This window comes from Pogoniulus pusillus, chromosome Z (genome assembly GCF_015220805.1).
Source record: "Pogoniulus pusillus isolate bPogPus1 chromosome Z, bPogPus1.pri, whole genome shotgun sequence".
Classification (NCBI taxonomy): Eukaryota; Metazoa; Chordata; class Aves; order Piciformes; family Lybiidae; genus Pogoniulus; species Pogoniulus pusillus.
In genome coordinates, this window is record NC_087309.1 from 84,754,052 (window position 1) to 84,780,017 (window position 25,966).

General features: G+C 40.9%; 2 protein-coding genes across 5 annotated transcripts in view; both read right to left on the bottom strand.

Annotated features, from left to right (window-relative positions):
- Positions 1-1,832: 1,832 nt before the first annotated feature.
- MINAR2 (membrane integral NOTCH2 associated receptor 2) lies at positions 1,833-9,503 on the bottom strand. Its single transcript, XM_064176352.1, has 3 exons — positions 9,339-9,503; positions 4,410-4,655; positions 1,833-2,027 (listed from the first exon to the last, which is right to left on the bottom strand). Exons 1-3 carry the CDS (start codon positions 9,501-9,503, stop codon positions 1,833-1,835), a joined length of 606 nt encoding a protein of 201 aa, XP_064032422.1.
- An 8,002-nt stretch (positions 9,504-17,505) lies between these two features.
- ADAMTS19 (ADAM metallopeptidase with thrombospondin type 1 motif 19) overlaps positions 17,506-25,966 on the bottom strand; it is a 189,406-nt gene continuing 180,945 nt past the window's right edge. For 2 of the 4 annotated variants that reach the window (XM_064140284.1, XM_064140287.1), the window contains 2 exons: positions 21,816-21,993; positions 17,506-18,746 (listed from right to left, as the gene is read on the bottom strand). In XM_064140284.1, the coding sequence (XP_063996354.1) occupies positions 18,595-18,746; positions 21,816-21,993 (330 nt within the window). In that variant the 3' untranslated portion in view covers positions 17,506-18,594. The remainder of the gene's footprint in view (positions 18,747-21,815; positions 21,994-25,966) is intronic. The other 2 variants (XM_064140285.1, XM_064140286.1) reach the window with 2 other exon arrangements.

Here is a 25,966-nt window from a genome sequence, read left to right on the forward strand (position 1 = left end):
GGAGAAAGACCTTGGAGTCCTAATGGACAGCAGGTTCTCCATGGGACAGCAATCTGCCCTTGTGGCCAAAACAGCCAATGGCATTGTTGTGATCAGACTCATAGGCCCAAAGTAGGCTTATACATGTCCTGCCTTGCTTAGCATGTTTTTCTGCACCACCAGAGAGGCAAGCTTGGGAAACAGACACAAAACCTGGAGCCGCTGAGACTAGCCTGCCCAGAGTCCTGTGGTGTAAGGTACACACACTTAGCTTGTGCCTGCCTAGTGCAAGGCCTGTGCTTTTCCCAAATTAGGGAAAAGCAAGCCTGTAGCTTTGCCTAATATGGTGTGGTTTGGCTAACTGCTGTCCTGATTGGCTATTCTTGTGTCCAAAGGGCAATTAATCTCAGCCCACATTGATAAAAGGAGACACGCAGGTGAACAACCTGTTTTTGCTTCGCTGCTTTGCTTCCCTGCTCTTTGCCATGCTCCCTTTGCTGTGCCCAGCTCTGCTGCTATTGCACACTGCCTGGTAAACTCCCCTGCCATGAGTTACCAGGATCAGACCCTGGATGTCTGCACACGATCAGCCTGTGTGGCCGGTGTGGCATCATGCTGAGACTGCACAACATCCTGCTTTCTGCACCCGAAGGTCCTGCCTAAAATTCCTGGACATATACACAGATCCTCCAGAGGAAGCCAGGAGAACAAGGTCAGAGATTATCTGCGTCTTTTCCCCAGAAGCTGGGAAGATTCAAGTCTCAACGTCCAACAAGACAGAATCCCTTGAAAGCGTTTGGGTACTGTCTGGACTGTGGCTACCCCCCTTGAGAGTAATAATAATAATCTGTGAGTAAATACTCAATGCCTCTTTGTAATTCTCTGCTGCCTCTGCCCATCTAGTGGGCAAACAGAATTTGACCATGGGAATAGTCTCTTCCAGTTCAATTAATGTTTATATATTTTGCTGATTATAATAGATGTAGATATTATCCATAGAATGTTTCCACACCCGTGTAAGACTTGAAATATTATTAAAATTAGTGGTCAGGGATGGTGAGAGCTCTGAGTATCAAAATTAATAAACAATATTAATTTTGGAAAATACAATCTCGCATCAATTAATTTCACCTCATCAACAGGCATCCTGGGATGCTTCAGGAAATGTCTGTCCAGCAGGTCTAGGGAGGTTTGCCTCCCCCTCTACTCTGCCCTGGTGAGACCACAGCTGGAATACTGTGGCCAGTTTTGGGCTCCCCAATTCAAGAGAGACACGGACCTGCTGCGAAGAGTCGATAGGAGATCCACAAGGATGACTGAGGGACTTGAGCATCTCCCATATAAAGGGAGCCTGGGAGACCTGAGACTGTGTAGTCTGGAGGAGAGAAGACTGAGAGGAGATTTCATCAATGTATATAAATATATGAGGGGTGAGTGTCAAGTGAATGGTGCCAATCTCTTTTCACCGCTCGGCAGCAGTAAGACAAGAAGCAATGGCTACAAACTCAAACATAGAAGGTTTCACCTCAACATGAGAAAATTCTTTATATTGAGGGTGACAGAGCAGTAGAACAGGCTGCCCAGAGAGGTTGTGGAGTCTTTTTCTCTGGAGACTTTCAAAACCCACCTGGATGCATTTCTGTCTGAACTACCCTAGGAGATCGTGCCTTGGCAGGGAGGTTGGACTCAATGATCTCTGGAGGTCCCTTCCAGCCTCTAAAGTTCCTGAACATTATAAAACAGTGAGGTCAAAAAAAAAAAAAAAAAGTATTTGTGGAAAAAAAATTAAAATAATTGGAATAAAACAAGGGAGGAGAATAACTTAATAAAAGTGTTTATTGAAAAAATTCCCATCAACAACATTTGACTGTACTAAGTAAAACACTGAGTGTGACTATGGTAATCAGGATGCAAACAGCTAGTACTGTGAGCAGGATGATTCGGCAACATTTGGAATGTTTTTTTTCTCTTTCTTTCTTTTTTAGCAAGGTATCATACCCAGGAGTATAAATATCCCCCATCCAGAAGTGCAGATCATTAGGATTTTCCTAAAAGAAAATAAAAACAAACAAACAAACAAAAAAACCCTAAGTGCTTGTCTTTTGTGCACAAAGTCATTAAAACGTATCCAGGAGTATTTTGACTACTAACAGATAGTGATTAATAAATATGAGGTATCACTACATAACTACAATTTTTTTTTTTAATTTGGACATAGGTTGAGCTATTTCCCTGATGCTGCACATATTCCACTGTGGGAAATTAAAAACACAATTTTCAATCAACAGCCAAATGTAGAACACCAGTCACTGAAATGCAATTAAGAAACCTGGAAGAAACCATGTTGTCTTGAGAAGAAATGTCTGATTCATAAACACAGGCCTAAGTCCCTTTTGAAAAAGCCAGAACATAAAAATAAAACCACATTACTTAGAAAAGTAAACCTAAAAGTCATTTGTGCCAGTTCATAGTCAGGTAGGATCCTGCATATTTTTTAGTATCTTTATCAGTGATCTGGATGAGGGAACTGAGTGCACCCTCAGTAGGTTTGCAGGTGACATTGGAATGGGCCAGGAGTGTGGATCTGCTTGAAGGGAGAAAGGCTCTGCAGAGGGATCTGGACATGCTGGATTGATGGGCCAAGGTCAACTGTGAGATACAACAAGGTAAAGTACTGGGTACTGCACCTGAGTCACAACAGCTCCATGCAATGGTACAAGCTTGGGGGAAAGTGGCTCAAAAGATGCCTGACAGAAGAGGACCTAGGGGTACTGGTTGAGAGCCCTCTGACCCTGGGTTAGCCGTGGCTGGGCAGCAGGTGGCCAGGAAGGCCAACAGCATACTGGATCAGGAATAGGGTGATTAGCAGGATCAGGGAAGGGCTGGTGCCCTTGTACTTGGCACTGGTGAGGCCCCACCTCAAACACTGTGTTCAGTTTTGGGCCCCTCACTGCAAGAAGGATATAGAAGTGCTGAAGCTTGTCCAGAGAAGGGCAACAAAGATTGCAAAGGATCTAGAACATGAGTCTTCTGAGCAGTGGCTGAGAGAACTAGAGTTGTTTAATCTGGAGAAGAGGAAGCTGAGTGGATATTTTATTGCTCTCTACAGCTACCTGAAAGAAGGTTATACTGAGGTTATATCTCTTCTTCCTAATAACAAGTGATACAATGAAAGTAAAGGTGTGCCAGGGAATGTTTAGATTGGATATTAGGGGAAAAAATACTTACTGAAAGAGTGGTCAGGCATTGGAATAGGTTGCCCCAGGAGGTGGCTGAATATGCATCCCTGGAGGTGTTCAAAAACCATGTTGACATGCCACTTCAGGACTTGGATTAATAGCCATGGTGGTGTTAGACCAGCAGTTAGACTTGATGACCTTAAAGGTTCTTTCCAAGCAAAACAATTCTATAATGTGGATGAGACTGGGGAAATAGATGTTTCATAACACAATGATGCTATGAACAGTTATTAAAGTGGGCATGTGGTGTTTAAGTGCTTCATCTGTAGTTCTTCCTTATATAAATGGGGCAGTTGAGATGTGAGATGTTGAAATGTAATGTCATGCTCTACAGAACTGGAATTTCTGTAGTCTAACCAGATACTTAATTTTCTTTTAATTGCCTTCTTCGTAGAAAAAAACCCTTGGAGTCCTGATAGACAAGTTCTCCATGGGACACCAATGTGCCCTTGTGGCAAGACAGCCAGTGCCATCCTGGAGTGCATCAAGAAAAGTGTGTCCAGCAGGTCTAGGGAAGTTCTTCTCCCACTCTGCTCTGCCCTAGTGGGACCACAGTGAGAACACTGTGCCAAATTTTGGGCTTCGCAGTTCAGGAGAGACAGGGACCTGGTGGAAAATATTTATCAGAGAGCCATGAAGATGACTGGGGGATTTGAACAGCTCCCCTGTGAAAAGAGACTGAGACACCTAGGGCTGTTGAGTCTGAAGGAGAGAAGACTGGGAGGAGATCTTACTAATGTCTATAAATATATGAGGGGTGGGTGTCAAGTGGATGAGGCCAATCTCTTTTTCAGTGGCTCACAGCAGTAAGACAAGGATCAACAGCTACAAACATGAGGAGAAACTTCTTTACAGTGAGGGTGACAGAGCACTGGAACAGGCTGCCCAGAGAGGTTGTGGAGTCTTCATCTCTGGAGATTTTCAAAACCCACCTGGATACATTTCTGTGTGGACTGCCCTAGGTGGTCCTGCTTTGGCAGGGGAGTTGGACTCAATCTCTGGAGGTCCCTTCCAACCTTTAAAGTTCTGTGATTCTGTGATTATCAGACCCGTGCTAGTGTCATGTCTGTACCAGAAAATATGTCCATATTTACTTCTGGAATTCCACCAAAACAACCAAAGTGGCTCATGCATACACTGCTCAGCTCACAGCAATTCAGTTTGCTTCAATTTCTTGTAGCAGCATATTACCTTTATGTGGCTTGCCAAGTCAGAGTGCAGCGAGTGCTTGTCATAGTCTTGCACAGTCCAGGAAGGGCTCCTTTTGTTCTCTTCCCAGTCATCCTCCACCTGTATGTCACTATATAGGGGATTGCTTTTGATTGTGGATTTCAAGGTGATGGGTGTAATGTGTTTTCCAAGGGCTTTGTCTATCATTTCTTGACTGACTCCGTTCGAGTCTAAGCCTGGTAGCTCAGTGACATTTCTCTTTTCTCTCTGTAAGGTATAAATTTTATCTATGACACAGGCTCCCTTCCAGAATTACAATTTATACAATAGAAGAATTAATTAAATTACACATGCAACACTTTTTCTTATCTTCGCAAACATTTACTCTGCAGTATAGGAAGTCTGACTCCTCACACTGGGAACATTTTCTTTCTTCTGGGGAAAGCATGAACATTAAACTCTTTTGCACTATAATGCCTGCTGAAAGAGAGCCTCTGCTGTCGAACACTGATGGAAGATGCAGCTCTGATGAAAGCTACGAGCATATGATGCAGTAGCAGAACTGTAAGAACAAGGCAGAATGAAGCTGAGGGGTAACGATGTATAAGTGGCTGTTGACTGGACTTGCATCTCTGACAGCAGGGGTTTGCAGTTCTTTTGCACTGTTGACTACTAGACCCATGTCAGGATGTCAGAGATCCTTCATTCAACTGAGGAAGAGTCCTTAATTTGGATACTTTCAGAACTCAAGGCTAACTAAATATATAGACATGTGAGCAGTCTTCCAGTGGCATCAATTGTTATCTTGGACCTCTTAGAGCATGCGTGCGGCAAGGGAGAAGACAAACAACACTGACAGCATCACAATTTGGTAAACTCACATGCTGCTGCTAAACACATCTGTAAGAGCCTCTTTAGAAGCCAGTAAAATGGTAGTTACTGTATTTTTTGATCTGTAATTTCATGGAGGAATACAAGCAGTCAGTCCAAGGCAAGCTGTTCAACGTATTGGTTCAATGTGACTTTCTTCACTGACACTTCAAATTTGTCCATCACCAATCTGCGTTTCAGGTGGTACATCGGCTTCCTGAGACCTGCTTCTGCCTTGCCTCGTGCTCACACTTCTCCCATGTACTCCTACTGAACCGTGACAGTGCGAATTCTGCTTTTGTCATTAGCAAAACAGAACTAACCCATTAGCGCCTCTTCACAGACATAAATGAGTTGATCTAGGGCAGGCGCGGTGGTTTCCATCAGAAAGGAAAGGTGGAGGAGGAACAGAGTTTTTCCTAAGAAACCCTAGGAGGAGGCATCGTGCTGGCATTCTTATCACTAAGGCATGAAAAAGTGACTAAGCATATTTCCCATGAATTACTAATTACTATTAGTAGGGGAGTGGATCCTCAGTGCTCTCCCAGTCGCTCTGTTAGTTCATAATTTCCATATGTCATTCCTTAGCCTGGACATATTCTGAAACTGTATTACTCTATGCATTGCAATTTCAGTTGTCACTGAAGCTTCCTGGCTTGTACCAGCCAGAGTTCAGCTATGTTGGTGTTTTGTAGCCGTAGTTTATTTCTGATAGCCATTTGTTTTGTATTATTATTATTATTATTATTATTATTATTATTATTATTATTATTATTATTTAAAATTTATCGTTTACTTTAATGATGCTTCCCTCAGGCTTGCTAGACAGTTCAGCTTGGAGAACATTTTGTTGAAGAACGTGAACTATCTCACCAGGGGATGCTCAGTTTCTCTAGGCTAAAATGTTGTGAAAAGACTTGACAGTAATTTCTAAAGCCGTTTTAAATGAAATGCTCCAAAACTTGGGAGAGATGGCATGATGCAAAAATTGTTTATAAAGAAAGTGATTTGTGGCAAGACCTTTTGCCCTTTCTGTCTGGTCTACCTTCCTTTTCATGGGCATGTGAACAGGAAAATATGGCAACTCGAAGCAGAGGTACAGCAGGAGTAAAACAGGAGAGTCAGCAGGATTTTGCCATGAGAACTGGACTGGCATTAGAGGTAGAAGATAGTTTGTGGAAGTTTTAGAGAGCAGACATTGAAAGGACAAACTAATCGGGAGAACAGATTTGAATGCAAAACAAATGCTTGTCCGAGAAACTTCTGCAGGAGGTATGTCCTAGAGTTTAGTTAGGAAAAAAAAAGGAAGATAGAAGCCTGAAGCACATAAATTTTCTTTTAAAAAATTAGGTCCAAGAAATCATTCATGGAAGTACAAAGAAGATTACATGAAACACATGTGTTTATAAAAGCAGAAAAACAGAAGGAGATTAGATACAAAAAATATTCCTGTATAGTACTAATTCTGGCAAATTTTTTTTGAGATTCAAAACATCTCCAGTTTTCACAGACTTCTATGTTTTGATCCTGATTCATGAAGCAAATGTTCAGTGAAAGAGGAAATTATTGTAAACTTATGTACCCCTATGTGCTGCAGAATGTATACAATATACACTGTATCCAACAAGCCAGTCTGAATGAGAAGAGAGCAGATGAAATAATAAGCAATTTATGTTACTATTCACTTAATGGAAGGAGGGAGCAGCATATACACAGAGCATCATAGATATGGAGAATTCTAAGAATGTGTTGGCAAAATAAGTGGTCATTTAGCAAGATGGTAAATGCTCATCTCTTTAGACATTTATTACTGTCCAATCTACATATACTCAGGAGCAAGAAAGCTGTTATTACTCATGTTTCTCTAAGAACAGTTTGTCCTTTGACACACCTGGCTAGCATGTACAAAACAGATTCTGCAAAATACCTGAAGATCTAGAGAGAGTCAGTGGTAGTTCCATCTCTGGGTCAAAATATGCTTACTCCACTTTTTCTCTTTTTTTTCAGATTACTTAATAATGCAAATTATACATACATTTCTGAAGAAGGAATTTAAGCTTCTCTTAAGGTTTAATTACTTTGGGACTCTGTCAGTCGTGCCCGTCCTGCCCCATTTCTGTTTCTGAATTAACTAACCCTTCACCCCATTAGTTCTCTCGTCTTAAAGAAAAAACATCTTATTCCTTCACCATTAGTTCTCCACTGTGCCATAGCGTTTATTCTAATGTCTGGAACTCATCAGTTGTTTTCCCTTCATTTGATTGTCACCAAAAGGGAGAAAAAAGGAGGCGAGCTCATGCGGGAGAAAGAATAAGGCACTATGAATTTTTTCTGGACAGCTTGAATTCACTAGTGACTGCACTTAAAAGTATAGGTTGTGCCTCGGCTGTAACATTTACAAAACATACCGCATTGCAATCTGCATTTATGGAGACATGGGGAGCACAGACATTTCTTTTGAAATGGTCATCCCAGGGCTGGGAACAGAGTTCCAGGAAAACCCTCTCGCTGGTGGCAAAGGGCAGATCACACGTAGAAAAAGCACAGGGCTCCACACGCATTTTTAATCGTCCTGCAGCTCTGCAGCCCTGGCTCGGTGACAGTGCGTCCTGTTTAACAACAATGGGGAGAAGGATCCCTGCTGTGGAGGAGGCTCTGTGTGTGGCTGCTTCCCTCCTGCACAAAAGAAGGGCTTAGGTGGGGCGGGGAGCGAGGCCGGCATTGCACCATATCCCATTGTTTGGGATCCCGCAGGCTCCTTCCCTTGGTTTGGGCTCTTTGCATGGGAGACAAGGGGAAACCGTGCATCCTCCCTTCCCAGCTTTCCACGGGGAATTGCCAGGAAAAAAAAAAGTACAATATGGGCAGAGGTGGCTGGAGGCATAGGAGTAGGCAAAGGGGAGGGTGTCTGGGGTAGGAAAGAGGCTAGTGAATGTGAGGGGTGTCATGGAAGCAGGTTTTTTATGGAGGGAGGACTTTTCCGTGTGGATGAGGACTGGAATGGTCTCTGTGAGGGAGCGACGGGGTTTGGGGTGCTGATGGGTAGAAATGTCTGAGGGAGGAGAATTGCAACTGGAATTAGCTGCGGGAAACTTTAATTTTCTTCCCCTCCCCCAGGGTTGATGTTTTTTTGGCTTGCTCTTCCTCAGTTCCCACTGGAGGACCAGAATGTCACCCTTAGGACCCTCAGGATGCAGACCCTTTCTCCACATTCCACACTCACCCCCCCCTAACACCCACGCCCGGCCCCAAACGCTTATGTGTGTCTCCATCCCTTGACAAGAACCAGACCTTGCAGCTTTTGCTCATGCTAGGGGTGGAGAAAGGCGAGAGGCTCCCCAGGCAGCGGGAAAGGAGCACTGTGGAGCAGCAAGTGGGGCCCAGAGGGGTGTGAGCTGATGCAGCTGTACTGCTGCTGATCCAGACATGAATTTCTCCTCTGCCGACTCCAGGGCCTCTAGTAGGCAATACATATTTACATTTTTAGTAAGAAACTGCTTCTACCTCTATATAACAACCTAGGTTAATACAGCGAGAGTATTTCACACTTTCAACATCTGTCTGTCGAAAGCAAGGTCTAATTAGAACTGAGAAAACCAAGTCAAAATAAAAAAGAAGCTATGGTGAGTTATGAAGACCTATATAGGCTTGTGAGACACTAGCAAGAATCTCTCATGCTGTCTCTAGTGTACCTTTTAACGACCTGGCTTTCAGATCTAAGTCTGAATTTTTTTTTCTTATTACTTCAGAGAGTGCCTTTTGTTCATCCCTTTAGTACAATTAATTGGTATTTAACATCAGTAGAGTTTCTGGGGAATGCTATGAAAGTGCTACAATGAACAGCAGGAAGCCTAATGTACTGAAAACCGGTCAATGGACTACCCTGAAGAGCATTATTCTGCTAAAGCCTCATCCTCCCTGTAGTCAGTGGCAAAATGTACAGAGATATTAGTGATGCAGCTTCAGAGATGCAGGAAACTGAATTCACAGCTTAAGCCTCAACCTCATGCCTTTAGTGTCCTGATCTCAAAAATGAGGTAGAAAAATGGGGAAAAAATATCAGCCATTTTTAGATCTTACCTGTAAATAGACCCTGTTGTGCCACCGTTGCACTCCAGGTAAAGCTGCTTCTGGGAATTTTGCCAGGCTGGCTTGTAGAAATGCAGAGTTTTTCACTAAAGACTTCACTTCCAGTTGCAGGAATTTATCAGGATGGTTGTTGTTTGGCAAAGCGGAGAAGTCCATGTTTTCTGTCCTGTGGAGTACTAATGAAAACAGCCACAGCTTCTGATCCCTGGCTGTGCATGCTCCCTCTATTATTAATGACGTGAAGAAGGATACAACAGCTTCCTGAAACTGTATCTGACCCCTGTTTGGTGTCAGGCTCACTTATATCATCCAGCAATGATAAAAGATTGTTTAGAAATGGCAGAGCAGACAGGACATGTTTCTATAAGTGCCTAGCTTAAGTTTTCAAGTCAAGGTCTATTTTGATAGATGCATAATGTGTTCATTAAAGCTAACAGAGTACCAGTGAGTAGATGCATGAGACACTTAAATGCATACCAGCACTTCCTCAAGTGACCTGCCAAAAAAGTCAAGCTTATGATACTTCAAAGTAAGCTTTTCCCCCCAGCAAATTAGAAGCAGCTCCCCTCCAAAGCAACTCATCCTTTTCTGTGGCAGTGTTAAGAGGCTCCATTGTGCTCTGTGGGTCATTACCGTTTTCCATATCAGCTATGACATGCACTTCTTTGGGTTGAGGGATCCATTTCACAGTAAATTCTTTTTGACCCTGAGAAAATATGAGATTGTTTCAAGTAATTGATAGCAGAGGTTTTCAGAGAAACGATTCTGCTTCTGTTCAAGTGAAGTGAATGGGAAAAAAAAAAAAGTCTTACTAACTTCAACAGTATAGTCTCAGTCCCTTCAATTTTATTATTTTATTTTGAGATTTGGCATTTTCATAATAATTTTATAAGTTCTTCTGACTTTCTGCTAGTAGAATTTCCCTTCTTATCATGGCTGTGTGTTACAACCAGGAAAGCTCATCTCCTCATGTTTATTTTAACCTTTTTTCCTCTCCAATCATTCAGTTTTTCTAAAATATGTCTATTTTTTCATGACACTGGCACAGAGGATAGGTTTCTGAAAGTTCATTGTTGAAAATCCAGAGAAACCTAGTTTGAATCTAATTAGTGCTGAGAACTAGGACACCACAAACATTTTAACATTGTGTGGACGCCATAGAATTAGTTCAATATATTTTCTTTACTGAAGATTGCTGAAATGTGAAAAAATAAATCAGTAAGCTGTTCTTTAAAATGTGAACTCATGTGATATCTTAATGTAATAAATTAATGCTTTGGTATACATAGGAGTTAAAACCCTTATCTAATTAGAAAGCTCATGATTTGTCCTTGCATATATTTATTGACAATTACTTTACAGCGTACCTGTTACAAATTGTTAATCTATCACCTTTTAAGTAGATACTCGAAGTATTTATGCCAAGCCACAAACAAGATGGTAGTGACTATATTTCTGAGTAGGCATACATGCTTCTGGGCAGGCAGATGCTACAGTTAGAACTCAGACTCCTCAACATAAAGAAGCCCGGAAGCTTCTACAGTGACCTCTATAATGTACCACTAAAGGACTACCATGAAGCTGCTGTTTTAAGGCTTATCATGACATGTAGACTCCCTTTGTCCTTATGCAGAATTAAGACAGGAGTAATTTCTGTGTGAAAATATCTGGGTATATAAAACTATGCCTTCTTTCTTAAACATCTCTCTTTTCCAGCATCTCTTTGAACATGGGATTCTGCCATGCTATACTAGCATACAATGTGGTGTGAATCTGTGTGAATTTACTTACCAACATCATTTAGTTTCATTAGGCCTAACATAAGAACAGACTTCTCACTAGGTCAGATCCCAAATGCCCAGGATCTATCACTGTGTTTGAAAAAGTAAAAAAGAGGTGTAAACAAGACTGTGTACACTTGGCTACTTTCTGAGTTCATTCTCCTTTTATTCTCCCATAAGCACCTCTCCTGTGAAGACAGGCTGAAAGAATTTAGGCTGTTCAGCGTGAAGAAGGCTCCATGGAGATTGGCAGGACATCTGGGGAAGGACTGTTCAGAAGGGCTTGTAGTGAGAGGATGAGGGGCAATGGTTTTGAACTGTAGCAGGGTAGAGATAGGTTGGATATTATGAAGAAGTTCTTTACAATAAGTATGTTAAAATGCTGGAACAGCTGCCCAGGGATGTGATTGAGGCCTCATTCCTGGAAATAGTCAAAATAAAACCACACTATCTTGTTGTGGTAGTATCTATTCCCAGGCCTTTTATTTATTCCCAGGACTTGTGCTCTATGCTGGTCTATGTGGTCTCTAACTGCTTTTCAAATCTTCTGATATTTCCACCCCTAGAAAGGAGCTTCATAACTTCATCTGCTTAAAAGGCTTCTGACTATATCCATTTTTTTTTTTTTTGCTTTATTTCCCACTATTTTCATAGGCCTAATAACATGAGACTACACTTACCAATAATACTTTGATTTTTGTTGATCTCTGACTGCCAGATGCACGTTCTATGTCTTGTAGGAATAGTTTAGGCTATTTTCCATAGATATGCCACCCTAGGTGTAACCACATCAAAGTCTGTTGGCTGTTGTCTTGCACAGTCCTTCAATCTTGTGGGCTCCTTGCCAAATGAGGCATCAAAGGACTAACCAGAGGAGCTTAGCATCACCTGTAGAGCCAGAGATTTCACTTTTTGCTCTCTTCCTCAAGCCATTGATGATAAAAAAAAAAAAAAAAAAGGCATCATCATACTGCTGACTCCTCTATTTACACAAAACCACAGAATAACAGAACATTGGGGTTGGAAAATCATCTAGTCCAACTGCTCTATTAGCACAGGATCACCTACAGCAGGTCACACAGGAAAGCATACAGAAGGGTTTTGAATGTCTTCAGAGAAGGAGATTCATAAACCTCTTTGGGCAGCCTGCTCTAGTGTTTTATGACCCTGTGAGGGATCATATATGATACCTGGTAAGGTATGAGAGGGATTTTCCAGAATTAGTATTGTTTAATTTTGATTTTCAGGAGCCTCACTACTGGCCACAGTCTTAATAATAACAAGTTCTTTGCAACATTACACAGATGAGAACAGAGTCTAGAACACTTAATAACTGACTAACAATAATACAACAAACATTAAACCATTAGAACTAGAAAGAAGTTCTTGTGATTGATTATACCGCTTGCCTACTAGGGGAACTCGAGAAGCTCCTTTCTGCTTAAGGCTTTGGATTCACTTAAGAGTTCACAGAGTTTTGCAAAGGAGGCTTTGGAGCATTTACTCACAGAAATTATATCTCCAGAATCCCAAGGCTAACTACAGTTTCCAGACAGTACCCAAACACTTGCAGGTAGTTCTGTTGGTGTCTTCTTGGCCTTCTGGTCTTCCTAGGTATTGACAGAGTGCTGGGAGAGAGGCAGATGATCTGTGACCTGATTTTGGTTCCTCTTGGACTCCAGATTCAGCACAGAGCTTTGCAGAGGGGCAGGCAGGATGTCTTGTGGATGTGCAGATGGGCACAATGTCACACTGGCTAAGCAAGCCTATTGCGTGAAGGCAATTAATGCCAATCCTCTGGTAAACTGAGACAAGGGAGTTTCCAGGCATGTAAACCCAAAGCATCAGGGCTTGGTATTATGTGGCAGGTAGAATGTTGCAGAGCATGGCAGAGAGCAATGAGGTAGAAGCTCACTGAGGCAGAACACTGACAGAAGCAAGCAAGGCAGAGCAATGGCAGAGCATGTTGTGTTTACTTGCTTGTCTCTTTTCTCTAGTCCCATTCTGAGACTAATGGGTCTTTGGCCACAGACTAGCCAATCAGAATGGCACTTTGCCAAACTTAACCATATTAGGTGAAGTCAGAGCTTGCTTTTACCTATTTAGGGCAGAACACACAAACAAGTGTGAAAACACATCAGTGTACCTTGTTTAGAAGTTTGGAAGAAGTGGATACTCAAAGGCATTGGGCCTTTTTTTCCCCTTTCTCACTGTTGCTTCTCCCATCAGCAGGAGGAGGGAGAGCAGGGAAACATGTCTGGGCAAGCCAGGACATGTTTAGACCAAATGTGGCCTATTTTGGCCTTCCATGGCATCCTCACAGTGAAAAAGCTTTTCTTTATGCTCACATGGAACCTTTTAGGCTCCAGATTGCAGCCACTGCCACTTGTCCTATCATTGGAGAGATCCAATTCACTTAGACTTTCCTCATAACAGCGGTTCCACTTCCCTAAGCATCTTTGCTGGAATTGTTAAGGCAGTTCTCTCTTCTTGTTGAAATGTAGGGTGAAGAACTGGACACAATATTCCAGACCTGGCCTCACTAGGATGGAGTAGGGGGAGAGGAAAACCTCCCTTGACCTACTAACCACAGCCGTTCTAATACACCACAGAGTACCATTTGCCTTTTTGGCCACTGGGACACATTGCTCATGGTCTTCCTTCTATCCACCAGGACTTCTAGGTCCCTGTAGTAGTTTGGGAGTTTAAATACACACACACACACACACACACTAGATTAACCAGATTAACTCAGCTGGCTAGAAGTTAAGAAATGAAGCTTTATACTTAACAGCTGACACAATTTACAAGCACATATATGCAATATATTACAGATATTTACAACTATATACCGTAATATATAAGGTAAAACAAAACCCCTCCCAGCAGCCAGACTGCCCAAGAGGGGCTTCCAACCAACATCCCTCCTTCTTTCTACCCCTTGTATACCCTTATCTCAGAATCTCCTTTACGTGCAGGGTGAACTGGAAAGGTCAGTGAGAGGTGTTAGAACTAGAATGATTAGTTGGGAATGTGCAGGTTCAGGCAGAAGAGTTAATAAGGCAACAGCCAGACAGAGACTGACTTACCTTTCTTTGTGTCCTTGTTTTCATATGTACCAGCAGAATGAATGGGTAATATAGACATCACTATATTTTCTTTTCACCGCCAATAATCTAATTTCTCTCCTTAAAATATTCCAGTTGGCCTCAAACCACCACAATCCCTTTCCTCTACACTGCTGTCCAACAGGTCAGTCCTCAACCTATATGAGGCTGTTCTTTCCCAGATGTCCTAATGGCTACACTTGCCCTTATTCTGTTTCATTCAGTTTCTCCCTGCCCAGCCCTCCAGCCTAAGTCTCATTGAGTGGCAGCACAGCCCTCCAGTGTGTCGGCCATTCCTCCCAGATTTGTGTCATCAGCAAACTTGCTGGCAGTGCACTCTGTGCCCTCATCTAGGTAGTTGATGTACATTGAACAGCAATGGCCCCACTACTGACCCCTGAAAGACCCCACTAGACTCTGTCCTGTTGAACACAACTCTGGCTTCTTTCCTTCAAATAGTTCACAATCCACATCACTACCATCCACATCATTGAAAGATAACCATTTTGCTTCCATTCCTTTAACCAGGTTTGAAGGCACAGAGATTGCTCCTGTACTCCTATGCGAATGTAGTTCCTTGAATATCCTGTACTGTGGAACCCTGTAAAAGACTTCTATGTCCACTATGTCCACAAATCTTATTTGCTCAGGACAAAAGTGAAGCCAGGCTGACTCTTTCCTGACAGCCCCTACTTAGCCAGGTGCTCAGGTATCATACTCCTTTTATTGCCTATTACGGCACAGGAAAAGGAACTCAAGACTCCCTAGTCAGTTCAAAGGATCTCCTAAAAATCTCCTTTTCTACATGCAGGGATTACACTGAAATCTGCCAGTCCTCTGGCTGACTGGGTGTTTGAAACAATAGTTTACGTACCATGGCAAGGAGTTCTGCAATAGCCCAATTGTCTTCTTCCAGGATTCTCAACTGACAACTACTTCAGGTGCCTGCTAGCATCCAAGATTCTCTTATGTTTCCTTCAGCTTGATTCAGTCTCTATGACATCTCTGCTATAAGTAACTTGCAGTGTATGAAAACCTCTGCAGCATTTCAGCTGGAAAGGCCAACACAATTCACTGAACTTCCTTTTCCTAGGTTTGTTTTGCCCTCTGTCACACTTGTATTATCAAATGGTCCCACTGACTCCTTAGATGGCTTAGCTTTTGATGCATTTCAAGCTTTTGATGCATTTCAAGTCTCTCTTAGTTTGGGCCCCTTTTTTAAGAGCTCTTAACATTTCTCTAGGGACTTCTAGTTTTCTGTTTACAATTGACCTGATAGGTTCTCTTTGTGCCCTTGTTTTCATATGTCCCAGAAGAATGAATGGGTAATATAGACATCACTATATTTTCTTTTCACAGACAGTAATCTAATTCCTTCCTTCCTTCCTAACCAGAAGATGCTTAATTTAAAATCATACATCAGTGCATTGTTAGACTTGCTGGTTTTGAACACATAGTAGTAACATACCAAAACAACAACTTTGGCACTACAGTCATTTCAAAGCATGTGAATTCAGTGGGAGTAAAGACTGTGACTAAGTACTCATCCTGGACAGAATTACAGTCCTGATTAAGGGCCTCAACATACTAAATTATGTGGACACCTACATCATATCCATAGACTAGACTCTTCAAAAGGAATTTAAAGGAACAACTGTTGTGGTAGGCCTAAATAGGCCAAAATAGGCTTACACATATCCTGGCCTGCCCAGACATGTTTTTTCTGCTCTCCCTCCATCTGTTTTGGGGAGAAGCAACAGCAGGAGAGAGGACAAAGAACCTGGAGCCACTGAGTCTAAGGACTCTGGCCTGCTCAGACTTGTTTAGATCCTGTGGTAAACAAGGTACACACACTTAGCTTGTGCTTGCTTTGTATAAGTCCTTTGTTTTTCCCTAATTTGGGTAAAGCAAGCCTATGTTTTCACCTACTATGGTCAAGCTTGGCTAACTCCCATTCTGATTGGCTATTCTGTGTTCAAAGACTCATCAGTCTTCGACTACACTGATAAAAAGATGATCATGTAAACACAACATGCTCTGCCATTGTATTTGTGACTGCTGTTGCCTGCTGCTATTACTGTCCACGCCTGGCAGTATACTGCCTTACTGCCTTATAGCATCCTGAACTGCCTGGAAACTCTACTGCCTGAAGTTTACCAGGAATAAACCGGGTGGTGGTAGCCCATGGGGCATTTTTCACAGAGGTTGGATCCCTCTGAAATTGACAGAGGGTCCATCCAAATGGATAGATCTTGGTCCTGGACTGACCCATGCGTGGCAGGAGCATGGCATGGCAGCCTGCTGGAGAGAGGGAAAGGGTGTGCTCAGTGAGAAAGGTGCTGTGTAAATGTTGTGGAGGGCACTTGGTGCCATGGTCTAGCCTTGAGCTCTGTGGTAAAGGGTTGGACTTGATGATCTGTAAGGTCTCTTCCAACCCTGATGATACTGTGTGATACTGTGTGTGTGAATAGGCTGTATGTGCCTCCATGCAATTGGCTTGCATAGCCAGTGTGACATCGTGCTAAGACTGCACAATGAAAGACATCCTGCCTCCACCTGAAAGTCTCCTGCCAAGACAGGAAGTCCTGGAGGTACACAGATTGTCCAGGACTAGGTCAGAGATAGTCTGTCTCCTTTTCCCAGCATTCTGTGAAGCCTGGGAAGAATCAGATGCCTCAGCAGCTGATAAGACTGACAGAATTCCCTGAAAGTGTTTTGGGTACTGTCTGAAGCTGTAGTTAGCTCCACAAGTCAGAAGATAGTATTTTGTGAGTAAATACTTAAAGCCTCTTGTAATGCACTTAGTCTGCTGCCATAAGCAGAAAGGAGCTCCCTGAGTCCATCTTGTGGGCAAGCAGTATATTGACCCAGGAACCTTCTCTTCCAATTCAATTTATGTTTATATATTTTTGCTAGGTATTTCTAAATCTAGTTATTCCTTTTTATAATGTTCCCATGACCGAGTGAGGAAACAATGATTATTAAAATTAGTGGTCAGGAATGGCAAGAGTTCTGAATATAAAAATTAATAAGCAGTATTAATTTTGGAAAAAAAAAATCTTGCATTAATTACCCCTACATAACAAAAACTCAAGTAAATATGCATTTCCTTTTTTGCCTAAGAGGCATTTCTTTTAAGGATTGCTGTAGCTGTACCTGTTGTGATGCAGGGCTCTATGGATTCAGCTACAACACACAGACGCCCCAAAAAAAAGAGAATCCAAATAACAAAAGAAGCTTTACTTTTATTGAAACTGTAAAAATCATGTGAATCATGTACAATATTTTCTCATAAGGAAAATTTTAGCTGTTCATAACGTTTCACAACACTGTAAAACATTTAATTTTTATAAAGACTTTTTCATACAACAAAGATAAAACTAAAGTAGTATTACAATGCTATTTTCTATATCATCCACAGAGAACTGAAAATATTAATCAGATTCATTTATAGAAGTGGTAGGAGGAAGGACTCTTCCATTCATAAATCTGCAGAAGGACACACAAAGGTATAGAGGGGCATAAGTCTTTTGCTTCAAAACATTTAAAATCAAGTGACGTGTTAAAACAGTACAGAGGTGGACTCATAGGATGGTACAAGTTCTAGAACTGCATTTCTCTACACTACCTCAAACAGTGCAACAGTGATTCAGTGTAAATCTCTACAGTGTTTCATTGATTTAATATCTGTGTTCAAGTATGTGTCCATGAGAATGATCAAAATTCCTACTTAGCTATCTTAATATTCTTGTTTATAAGTTACAGTAGATTATCCCCTTTAGTTTCTAAATCAAATTAACTGATTTCACAATACATTCTGTAATAACCTATTCAATAATGTTAGCTTACTCACCTCAACATCTGTTGCAAAATACACAAGATCATTCTGACTTTGAATTCCAAAAATGTAATAAAATGAGCTTTGTTTCCATATACAACAAAGCTATTCAGCTAAATTAAAATAAATTCAAGATAGCATGACTTTTTTTTTTCCTTTTTCTTTTTTTTTCTTATATTTTCTTTTCTTTTCTTTTTGGCAACAGAGACATGACCCTACTGAAAATAAACATTTAAAATACTAGTTACTATTTCATAAACATTCTGATAAATGTATCCAAAAGTGTTCCTATAAGAATTAATTATGCAAATTTCAGAAGATAAAACAAGTTGGCTGACTAATCAAAACGATTAAGAATGTCTGGCAGGCAAAAATAAATTACTTTGATTAAATTATAGGTAATCTGTAATATGTAATATTTGGCCTGAAGAAGAGTGTGTGTTTGTGTCTGTGTGTGTGAACAAGTGTGTTTATAAATAGTAAGATTGCAAAGAGTGAAGAGCCAGCCAGTCTGATAGAGGTCAACTTTTCTGTTGCATTTTTTGCGCATAAAAGTCCCTGCAAGTCTCACAGCACCGCTGATACCACCTCATGTCTTGACAGAGGTTCTTCTCTCTTATCACCCTGCAGTATACAGGCCACTGGTCTCCCAGGCACTTGAATGTCAAAGCAGCTGTGAAACAACAATAACAAAATCAAATACATGTTATTGTTATATTTATTAGCAAAGAATCACATAGCAAAGGTAACAAGGACACCAGAAGCATACCTGTGGAAGGAAAAGAATAGATGTAGATATTTAATAAAAGACCAAAAAAAATCATCATGCTGTCAGTATTTTCAACATTAGAATTTTTTTAAGGCTAGATTGATTAAAAAATTGGATTAACTTGCATTGAAAGTAGTTGTTTTAATGCCATGCAGCTGTATTGTCATGCGAGATTGAAGCCCATCTTTCACATGAATACAGAAGCGGGATGGAGCTGGAACCATGGGTACTCGGGGACTGCAGAGCTAGCCCCAGCAACAGCTCCCAGAGCAGGAGCTCTTGTTGACATTGCCCTCAGTCTGAGATTGAATTTGCCGCTTTGAAAACAAGAAGCCTCAACTTGAACATTACAAGAATGGAGTTCTTAGTGACACCTAAAAGAGTATCTTTTGAAAATCAGAGGCAGGTAGGGAAATGTAGGAATTAAAAGCATAGAGACTGATGCTGCTGGTCTTCTGATCAGCTCTTGCTGAAGAAATCAAGACTTTGTTTTGTGTTGTTAATGAATGAAAACTGAACAAAACTACACATCTACCATCATCTTTTTTCACGAGTGAAATTATCTACAAGACTTATAGTTTTGTCCCACTTTTTTGTTCAAAGTAACAGAAATATATTGTCTTGCTAGCCTGAACACTACAGAGACCACAGTAAGAGGCACTCATAACGTTTGAAGACAGTTAGCAAGTGCCATGGTGTGTTTTGTAATGGAAATCAGTTTTTATCTAGAAAAATTAAACTTACAACATGGAGTCAATGACAGTTGATATATTGGCAAATACATGTGTCCAGGCCTAACTATCCCATTTTAGGCTTCTCAAGTGCACAAGGACTTATCTTTCCAACCTTTTTCTCACCTCTCCAATATATTCAAAATGTTTGGGATTTTAATTTTCTTCCATTGCACTGGTCTGACTGCATCACCCTCTTTTTCATCACTCCTCCACGTCAACGTCAGGCTATTAATCCTTACTGTCACATCTTTCACGTCTTACCTTCACCCAGTTATTCAGATTGCTCCATTAGTACTCTGTTACTGCTTTTAACTATGGGAATCCCTGACTACCAATTTCTTTATCAGAAATCTTCTGAAACTATAATGACACCACACTAGCCAAAAAGCCACTATTTGGTTTACTCTGCCTCCTGCCATGGTTGTTACAACTATTCAGTTCTCTCTAGCTGTCCTTCAGTATTCAGATGGAGAAGCCTTATTTCTGTTGTATGGCTACTGTACAAAACAGGCATAATTTCATATGTACTGTGGAACTGTGTGTTAATACACCCACTTGTTTTGCCTACAAAAGCCTCTTACAGCAATTGCTAAAGAAGTAAGTACCAAATTTGGATTTTTACACATTCAGTTAAACTGTAGTGCATGCATGGAATTAATATGGAAAGAGAGTGAAAAACAGAGCACAAGAAACAGAAATCATAGACAAATGATTGTTAAAATTGAATTGAAAAAAAAATGTCAGTCTCACAGAAGATATGAGTTACTCTTTTAAAAGAAGGGAAAGAGAAACAGAGCATATTTTCAATAATAGTAGAGTTTCTGAAATTCACACCAGGTTCCACTTGCCTTACTCCCAAATCCAGAGGATATACACTGTATAATAGGAATGGAATTGGAGACCAAAATGATCAATATATTGAAGAGAAGCATTGCATTGTGTATCTTTGAGCTGTTAATATTCCAAATGATTGGATTCTGACAGCTGCTGGATGAGGCTGACCTGTAGACAACTAATATTAATGATGCCTAATCCATTCCACAAGGGTAATGTAGCCTTTTGTGTGTGTGTGTGTGTGTGTGTGTGTGTGTGTGTGTGTGGTGCTTCACATGAAGGCAAATTCTAATGACTCTAATTCTGTATTTTTTCCTTTGAAACACTATGATTCACTTTAGTCTATGACACCAAGGTACTTGTACCTCACCAGAAGAGTGTCAGTAATGACGTGGTGGTGTCTTGCTTCTAACAGATCACTTCTACAAAGGAAGACAGTGTATGAAAGGCAACCTTTTAACAGTGAAATGGTGGCCATAAGCAACAGCTGCCATCTCAGCCATCAAATTGTAATAATGACTACTACATGGAAATGTAAACACTTCAAAGACAAATGTCCTTGATTAACTTACAGGAAGGATTATATACAGCCTGAAATGTTAAACTTGCTTTCCACAAATATTGTCTGGAAAAGGTATGTTGCATTACAGGAAGCCTTTGAATATGCTATAGTCATTCTCAAGAAGCAGATGAATGATTTAGGGACTTAATGGTAAGACCATCATGAAACAATCCACTAGGAAATAACAACTAACATAGTCATTCTCAAGAAGCAGATGAATGATTTAGGGACTTAATGGTAAGACCATCATGAAACAATCCACTAGGAAATAACAACTAACAGTTCTGTAGTTACACAGTAACATAATTTCTTCAAAGCTAATAGAGATCCAAGTTCCAGGAATAGGAAATTTCTTCATGTTAGTGATTTTTCTTCATGTATTCTACTCCATCAGGCATACATTGTAAGCATTTGAACTAAATGTAATTGAAGAGTTGCCTGTATCTGAGAAACAAGTAAGGGCCTCCTTGATCTCACAAGTATCACAGTAACACAGTTTGTAGAGATTCAAAGAAGAAAACAAAGTATTTTCCTATTTTAGAGATGTTTGATAGAATTGAGTGGATAGAACCATCTCTCTAATATAAATGTGTTTTCATCTATGATGTTTTCTGTCCATAATACCATACAGACTCATAATTCGGTCCTTTTCTGGACAAACAAACCCTTCACCATTCTGACATACAGTCTCTGTGATGTACACACTGGAAAACTGAGGTAGAGAGATGAGAATCTATACAGAATTTACATTGTCTGAGTACTATTTCACTGTAAAATGAGAGTGTCATTACTCTACAGAGAGAAATAAGACTTCCAGCAGAAACATATAATTTTGACTCTTACCTAACCTAGGTGATGTTATTGTATTGACATTAATTTTCTCATTGCATGGGTGGAGATGACAAGGTCTGTAGGCTGCAGGCTTTTCTGAGGAAAAGCACTCATTTCCATGCCTTCCTGTGATCTTGTGCATGCACTGAATGACTCGGGACTGCATCCCTTTGCCGCAGCTGACGGAGCACTGGAACACACAGAAGACACACATTCACTGGAAAGCGATTTTTGTCTGCAAACATGAAGGTGAAATCCTACTCCAGGTGAAGTCAGTGGCTGCTCCTTCAGTTGTCAGCATTTCAGGATTTCTGCTTTTCATTCTGTTAGCTAAATAAAAAGTAAATTTTAAAAGCACAAAAACATTGACAGTATTTATTGAAGGACTAATTCTAGCATCCTGCTGTTGTCAAGGTCCGTTTTGTTGAGCCTGGGATATAACTAAAATACAGCAATGTTTCTGAAGGGAGCAGGGGGTGTTCTCTTGTATCTGTATCACAGTTTACTCTTACAAGAGGTGAAAGTAATGTAAAAAATCTGAAAATGCTCTTATTTTCACTGAGAGAAGCCATTTTTAATTAATCCTTTGCTTTGACAGTGCAAAAGCACTCTTACTACCGAGCAGAGGGTGTGCCTTCTGTCTTTGCAAGTTTACATATTTGTCCCGCAAATAAAACAAACAACATGAGACATGCTGCCCCTGGTCTTTAATAAGATTTTAATCACCTTGTTGCCACAGAAAATGAGATGAGAAAATAAAAGAGCAATGACTAATGTTCTGCTTCTATCACAGTAACATACAGAATGAAAACTTAGGCAGTGCTGGATGGATGTGTACAAAACCTAGTCCAAATCAACAAAATACATGCCTTCCCCTTCACTGACTTTTTGTGAACAAAGTTTCACAGGGCTTGAATTACTTTTGTGCTCATTGACGTATGTTCTATGCTTTAACTGTAAATGATTAAAAAAAAACCTGTGATTTGCTCCTACCTGCTAATGACTTTGACCGCCTGTACAGATGGGCAGAGTCCAATGGGGTGGGGTTCAATAGCTCCAAGTGCAGGGTGCTGCACTTTGGCTACAACAACCCCATGCAGAGATACAGGCTAGGGTCGGAGTGGCTGGAGAGCAGCCAGACAGAGAGGGATCTGGGGGTACTGATTGATACCTGCCTGAACATGAGCCAGCAGTGTGCCCAGGTGGCCAAGAGAGCCAGTGGCATCCTGGCCTGCATCAGGAATGGTGTGGCCAGCAGGAGCAGGGAGGTCATTCTGCCCCTGTACTCTGCTCTGGTTAGACCACACCTTGAGTATTGTGTTCAATTCTGGGCCCCCCAGTTTAGAAGGGACGTTGAGATGCTTGAGCGTGTCCAGAGAAGGGCGACGAGGCTGGTGAGAGGCCTCGAGCACAAGCCCTACAAGGAGAGGCTGAGGGAGCTGGGATTGTTTAGCCTGGAGAAGAGGAGGCTCAGGGGTGACCTTATTGCTGTCTACAACTACCTGAGGGGTGGTTGTGGCCAGGAGGAGGTTGCTCTCTTCTCTCAGGTGGCCAGCACCAGAATGAGAGGACACAGCCTCAGGCTGCGCCAGGGGAAATTTAGGCTGGAGGTGAGGAGAAAGTTCTTCACTGAGAGAGTCATTGGGCACTGGAATGGGCTGCCTGGGGAGGTGGTGGAGTCGCCGTCCCTGGGGCACTTCAAGGCAAGGTTGGATGTGGCACTTGGTCCCATGGTCTAGCCTTGAGCTCTGTGGTAAAGGGTTGGACTTGATGATCTGTGAGGTCTCTTCCAACCCTGATGATGATGATACTGTGACTTTGGCTCAAGTTCTCATGTATTTAATTAAGTTTAGATTAATTTTCTATAATGGACATTTAAAAATATGAATCAGTTTCTAGCCATGAATGACAGGAGCACAGGTAAAGCTGAAAATTGTCACTACCATCCACATAATCCTGAAAATATTTTTATTCTACAAAATTTAAATTACATCAATAGTCAGAACACTTTCCGTTGAGAAGCTTCAAGCAGCAGAAAAAATACTGACATGAGAAAGACTAGGAGAGTGTGCTATAACAAAAGAGGTTTCCCAATCATGCTGCTTCAAGATGGAGGTGGGGAAGTATGTTTTTCTGCTACAAAAGAATAAATTTTGAGTGTGGGAAACACTATAGGGTTTTTATCCTTCAGTTTTCTTTTCTGTGTGCTTTTGAGTGACATTTTTAACACTGCTAATTGGAGGTAAGATTTACACATACCGAGTGAGAAATAGAGGGCTTTCACTCAAATATGTACATAAGGAGATTTGAGACTCATGAAACTACAAGAAATAGTATTTTCCCAAGAGACTGAACAAGGGCCAAAGCACACTTCAGCATGTAATGATGTGAAATCAAACTCTGGCATTCTATAGAGGCAGCAAGTAGACTTGATTTTGCTTCTGTTCTCAGCAATGTGTATCAGGATAAAGTTGATAAAGAACTGTAATGTATTGCATAGTTAATCTGATATACTTGCTTGCAAAGATATTAGATTTATGAATACATAATTTTCTATTCAATACTAACCATAACAATATATGAGGAAATATGCTGTTTACAGAATAGAATGTAGCTAGTACTGAAGTCTTTCTGAGGTAGTAGTCTGCCATCACATTTGAATTTAGTGTACTGCTTTTAAACTGTATGAGTGAAAACATCTCAGCAGAATTCTTTTTTTCTGGATTCTCTGCCTTTTCCCTGTGCTGCTGACTTTCTCCAATGGCCAACATTATGCACATGGTAAACATGAATAATCATATACTCCAATTTAATTGGTAGCCAGAACTTTGATTTTGCTGCTGACAAGATTCCAGGTACTTTTTGGATTCCCCTCTCCATAAGTTCAGAGAGGTTATCCATTGGCATATTTCAATGGAATAGCAAGTGAGAGAATGGAATAAGAACATTAAAAAACAAACAAAAGCAACAACACAAAATCCTCCAAACTTCAAGAATGAAGGAAAGATGGAGGTAATATGATAATACAATAAAAGTGATGAGGTGGAGGTAATCATTAAAGATTATCCATGCTCTTAATTTAGAGGTATTTTGTATTTTCTTCCTTGCAGTAAAACACAGGTAAGTTTATCAAAGTTAGAGTATGTGTGAGCTTACCGCATGTATGCGTCTTTTAACAGCTATAGAGGAGGAGAACAGGACAAACAGGTAGATTTGGCACATAAAATCTCCTAAAAATAATGTGTCTGTCCTTAATCTTTGGCTATTCTAAAGTACCACCTAGCCATCTGGAATACTAGAGGAGAGAATGGGATTTGGAAACACTAGACTTCTGCTGGCACAATGGGCTTCAGTGCTCTATCTTCTAACTGATAATGTGCAACAATTCATGCCTGCAGGTGCCATTGTGGGGAGCATTCTGTCAGCAGTCATGTCTTCTTTATATCACATGAGCTCTAGCCTGAAAGCTCCTCATAGAACCAACCAGGTTGGAAGAGACCTCCAAGCTCATCCAGTCCAACCTGTCACCCAGCCCTATCCAGTCAAGTAGACCATGTCACTAAGTGCCTCATCCAGCATTTTCTTGAACACTTCCAGAGATGGTGACTCCACCACCTCCCTGGGCAGCCCATTCCAATGGCAAATCACTCACCCTGTCTCATGACTGCAACTGAGATAATATGCAATCAGCGTTTAGGCCTTGAGTTTCTATGAATAATTTGGGAAGATTTTGTCATTAACATCTTAATTGGTGAATTAACATCTCTTTAATGACTTAAGCCACCACTGACCTTTGTGAGTTATTTCAGAGAGCATTATGGAGCAGTACAATATAGTTTTCTATCCAAAGACATACACATCCTGCAAACAATCTTAGTCTTTCATGACCTACTTGTCAGCACTCAAATTTAGAGGAAGAAACTGTTGCCAAAAGATGGGAAAATAAATATGTCTCATGTCATATAGGAAGTGGCAAAGCAGGAAATAAGGAAGTTTGGTTTTTCTTCTTTTCACAGAAATGTACTGATTTTTAACTTAATATTTATTCTTGTTTTACAAAATCAAGTACTTTTATTAAGTCTTGTAAGATGTTTGGGAAAAAAAAACTGTGAAGAGGTAGGGCTACCACACTGATTTGCAATCCAGAACTTTCAAAAACCCAC